This window comes from Octopus bimaculoides, chromosome 20 (genome assembly GCF_001194135.2).
Source record: "Octopus bimaculoides isolate UCB-OBI-ISO-001 chromosome 20, ASM119413v2, whole genome shotgun sequence".
NCBI lineage: Eukaryota > Metazoa > Mollusca > Cephalopoda > Octopoda > Octopodidae > Octopus > Octopus bimaculoides.
The window spans coordinates 16033166-16037795 of NC_069000.1; the positions used below are offsets into that span (position 1 = coordinate 16033166).

The 4630-nt window shown below is 35.7% G+C and overlaps 2 protein-coding genes across 4 annotated transcripts in view; one reads left to right on the forward strand and one right to left on the reverse strand.

Moving 5' to 3' along the window:
- The window catches only part of LOC128250272 (uncharacterized), a 19427-nt gene that overhangs the window by 12556 nt on the left and 2241 nt on the right, over positions 1–4630 (forward strand). The window lies entirely within an intron of this gene.
- The window catches only part of LOC128250265 (uncharacterized), a 119166-nt gene that overhangs the window by 7133 nt on the left and 107403 nt on the right, over positions 1–4630 (reverse strand). Inside the window, exons 2-3 of one of the 3 annotated variants that reach the window (XM_052975000.1) lie at positions 4481–4535; positions 3644–3661 (exon numbers count right to left, since the gene is read on the reverse strand). In XM_052975000.1, coding sequence (XP_052830960.1) covers positions 3644–3661; positions 4481–4535 — 73 coding nt within the window. Of the gene's footprint in view, positions 1–452; positions 653–3621; positions 3662–4480; positions 4536–4630 lie in introns of those variants that run through there. The other 2 variants (XM_052975001.1, XM_052975002.1) reach the window with 2 other exon arrangements.

Here is a 4630-nt window from a genome sequence, read left to right on the forward strand (position 1 = left end):
TGTGTGTGTGTGTGTGTGTATAGTGAGAATTTACAAAAAAAACAAAACAACAGAAAACAAAAGACGAAGACGGGTGTGTAAACAACGATCAGATGTATTAGTTTAACGCTTGGGAATTGAGAAGTCTTTTACTTTTCGAGCCTACGCTCTTCGACAGAAAGGAACACAGAAATAAACAGGGAGAGAAAATAGAAAATAGAAAAAATAGAAAATATATATGTTCACACAAACGCGCGCGCGCGCACATATACCTATTTATACGCATGTATGTTTGTATCTGCGTGTACTAATCTACAGAAACGTGCACACAGGAAAGAGTATGTGTGAGACAGAGAAATAATAGGAAACAATTACACAACAGCATAGGTGAGCAAAGGATGAATGAGACGAGAATAAGATTGAGTCGTGGAAGTGAAGAAAATAATATATGACTGTTTTTGATCTTGACTTACAGGCTCAAGTTTAAGTAGTTATCATCAGTTTTTTTAAAGCAGCATCGTTGATGTTAACAGACAAGCACAAGACAGATGCCGAATAATAGTCGACTCCTAGCAACTAAAACATAACCAAGGTAAAAAATCCACTCAATTTTTGCCAGTAAATCTACAGTTTTGCTCTGCAAGATGTGGAGGTTATGTTCGAAGATAATTACGAAAACGATGATAGAATGTGTATGAACGCAGGCAAACTAATATCGTTCGTATCAGTAAAATCATATAAAACACGTGTTGCCACTACTCATCTAACATTACATATACTTGTGAAAAATATTAAATAGCTTCAAGGCACAAATGTGATATTTCGTAAACGTTGACGATATTGATGTTCAAGCATGTGGACATTGTAATATTGTGAACAAACGAATAAAAAGCATTATAATTGAATAACATTTCGTTAATATTTGCGTAATCAGTCATCTGCTCTTAGTAGTGTTTAATTTATGAAAATAGCACAATAGAAAGTTTGAAAGTTCTGGAACTGGTTTCTTTCATTTCATTGTTGGTTTTTATATTAAATTTTTGGGTGGAAATAATGTTTTACATTATATGAAAAATGATCATCTGTTTAAAATCATTCCTCAAAATGATATGTTTACAATATTTGTTTATGAAAAGCATTTTCTATAATGCGTACATTAGTTACAAATGTTTCCGTACCATCTCAATTTGCAACGTTAGCTTAGGTGAAATTTCTAAAAGACAAATCACGTAATAGTTATGATTTTAGACATTGGAAAAGCACTTCTTCAGATTTGCATCAAAGGTGTGCTATTACATTGTGCGTCTTTCAGACCTTGTTGTTATGAAAATATATGTATGTAATTGTTCAGTTTTATTTCAAGATTTCTTGCCAATGGAGAAAGAGCCGGTTTCTAACCTAGTCCCAAGGCTCCTTCATTAGAATTTCAACATCAACAACAGGGAATTTTTTGCTTGTATGTGTATATATTCGTAATGGATAATCAATCCTTTCCCAGTCCCACCATACGCACAACATAGTTTTACGCGGATGAATATCTTGTTTCACGCGCGGTGTCGCTTGTTTACCGGAGCTAAGCCATTCTTTACGCTGCTTCATATTGATGTACAGGCACCATTTTTCGTCGCCAGTAACGATTCGGTAAAGAAATCGTTGCTTGTGTCCATGAGTTGAGCGGTGACGAGCAAGCAAACCAGCGGAGATTGTGGCTCGTTGATTTTTGTTGTTGTTGTCACTTAAAGCATGCGGAACCCATGCGCCATACTTCTGAACCTTGCCCATCGAGTGAAGATGCTTCTCTATAGCAGTGTGGGAGCATTACATTTTCTCTGTCAGGTTTTTATTTTCGTGCTGACCTCCTGATAAAATCATGAATGATTTTATCCTTTATCATATAATTTACACATACACACCCACCCACACACGCACTCACAGACAGACAGCAGACAGACAGACACACACACTCACCACATATATAAGAAGAGAATGCAAAATTTGCATTAAAAAGGAGATACTATAAACAATTAAAAAATTGTTCATGAATATATCAGTGGTCAAGTATGCTAATAAATATATATATAAAGAGAGAGCGTTTATAATTATGATGAAATCATATATATCTGGTGCCAAGCCGTATCGGTCTTTTCCATTCCCTTGGATAACATCGGTGGCGTGGAGAGGGGATTCTGGCGTATGCATGGGCAACTGCTGGTCTTCCTTAAACAACCTCAACCGGACTTGTATGTATGTATGTATGTATGTATGCATTATCGAAAATACTTTTCATAAACAAATATTATAAATACATCATTTTGTAGAATAAGTTTAAACTGATGATCATTTTTTTTTATATAATGTAAAACATTATTTCCACACAGAAACTTAGTATAAAAACCAACGGTAAGAAGAAAGAAACCAGTTCCAGAACTTTCAAACTTTCTATTCATACTATTTTCATAAATTAAACACTACTGAGAGCAGATGACTGATTACGCAAACATTAACGACATGTTATTCAATTATAATGCTTTTTATTTGTTTGTTCACAATATTACAATGTCCACATGCTTGGACGTCAATATCGTCAACGTTTACGAAATATCACATTTGCGCCTTGAAGCTATTTAATTTTTTTCACAAGCATATGTAATGTTAGATGAGTAGTGGCAACACGTGTTTTATATGATTTTACTGATACGAACGATATTGGTTTGCCTGCGTTCATACACATTCTATCATCGTGTTCGTAATTTTCTTTGTACATAACCTCCACATCGTACAAAGCAAAACCATATAGATTTACTGGCAATGTCTAGTGGACTTTTCCTCTGAGTCGGACATGTCTTGGTTATATCTCAGTTGCTGGGAGCCAACTATCATTTCAATATCTGTCTTATACTTTACTTGTCTGTTAATACCAACGATGCTGTTATAAAAATACTGATGATCACCTCTTACACCACGGCCTGTAAGTCAAGACTAAAAAACAGTCATATATTATTTTTTTCACTTCCACGACTCAGTCTTATTCTCGTCTCATTCATCCTTTGCTTACCTATGCTGTAGTGTAACTTTTTTATCCTATTATTTCTCTGTCACACACACACACACACACACACACACACACACACACACACACACACACACACACACATAATTATGTTATATTCCATTAGGAATGTGGTAGAGTACAGTATAAAGCTCGTCCACCTTCAGAATTACCCAGTGCTATCGGTAGTACTATTATATACTTTCAAGTTTGAATTTGGAGATACCATCGTATATTAAACAAGCATACAGTGAAAATATCGTACGCAGCATCTAACAACATGGAGTACTACGTACATAAATACAACAATAGGAAAATAAACATGCAAACAACGTCTGTAGACAATGAACATACAGATCAAAATAATACAGGATACAGGACCGGTAACAAAAATGAACAAAACAAAAATCACAAAAACTTAGATAATGTCCTTGACAGTTACAATAAGATCAAAACAAAAACTGAAAATAAAGAATCAGTAAAAAAGAATGCAACATCAGGAACGCTTTAGTCACCGACAGTCAAACAGAACATTACAAAAACAAAAAGGCACCAGATAAATACGAAAATAAAAATAGTACAAATAACTGCACCTGCCGCAAGAAATCCGCATACCTGCTCGTGAACCAATATCTAAAAAAAAACAACAAAAAACATAAAACAAAAATATAATATACAAATGCACAATTACCATACCGCAACAAAAATATACATACATAGGTGTCTCAGAAAATCAGTTTAAAGTTCGTTATCGCAACTATATCTCATCATTCCGAAAGGTAAACAGACGACACACAACTTCACCCGCAGACCTAATATAGAGATTGCAGGATGGAACGGTCATTAACAAAAAATTCACACCTACACAATACGCTATCCAGCACATGCGACCTTTGCCTCCTCCTTGGTAAACAAGCATGCTGAGAAAATTCCGATATGTCCCCACCGCGCCAGATATGCATTTTCAAGACTAGACACTGTGCAATAATAATGAAACTTTGCAACAAATATGGACTTAACAGAACAAAAAAGTAGTACGAACATAAACCCGAAGGCATCATCGAGAATGATAATGCAAAGATCCTATGGGATTTTATGATTCAGTGCGACCATGAGAATAGGAAGCCAGACAAAGTCTTAATTGAGAAAGAATGCAAACGATGCTGGATCATATATATAGCATGCCCGGCTGACAACGAGGTATGCGATAAGGAAGAAAGAAAAGTCAATAGATATGACTGGGTAGCTTGGGAAGTTAAGCGGTTGTGGTCGATGAAAAAAGTGGTAGTAGTGCCAATAATTGTTTGGAGCCCTGGGAAGAGCGAGTAAAAATCTTGAGAAGAACATGGAACAAATAGGGGCTGCAATAAGAGTGTGAACACTTGCAGAAAATAGCACTGCTTGGAACCGCTCGAATACTCCGGATGGCGCTCGAAAAATAAGGGGTATTACCTTAGTTGATTGGTAGTGAACAGTTGGCAGCGTAGTACATCTCCAGCGATAGAAGCTGTGCAAAGACAATAAATAATAATTATATTTCAGAGAATTTTCTCCCACCCCTTTTTTCGCGCCAACTAATACCTTCTTGTTTATATATATATA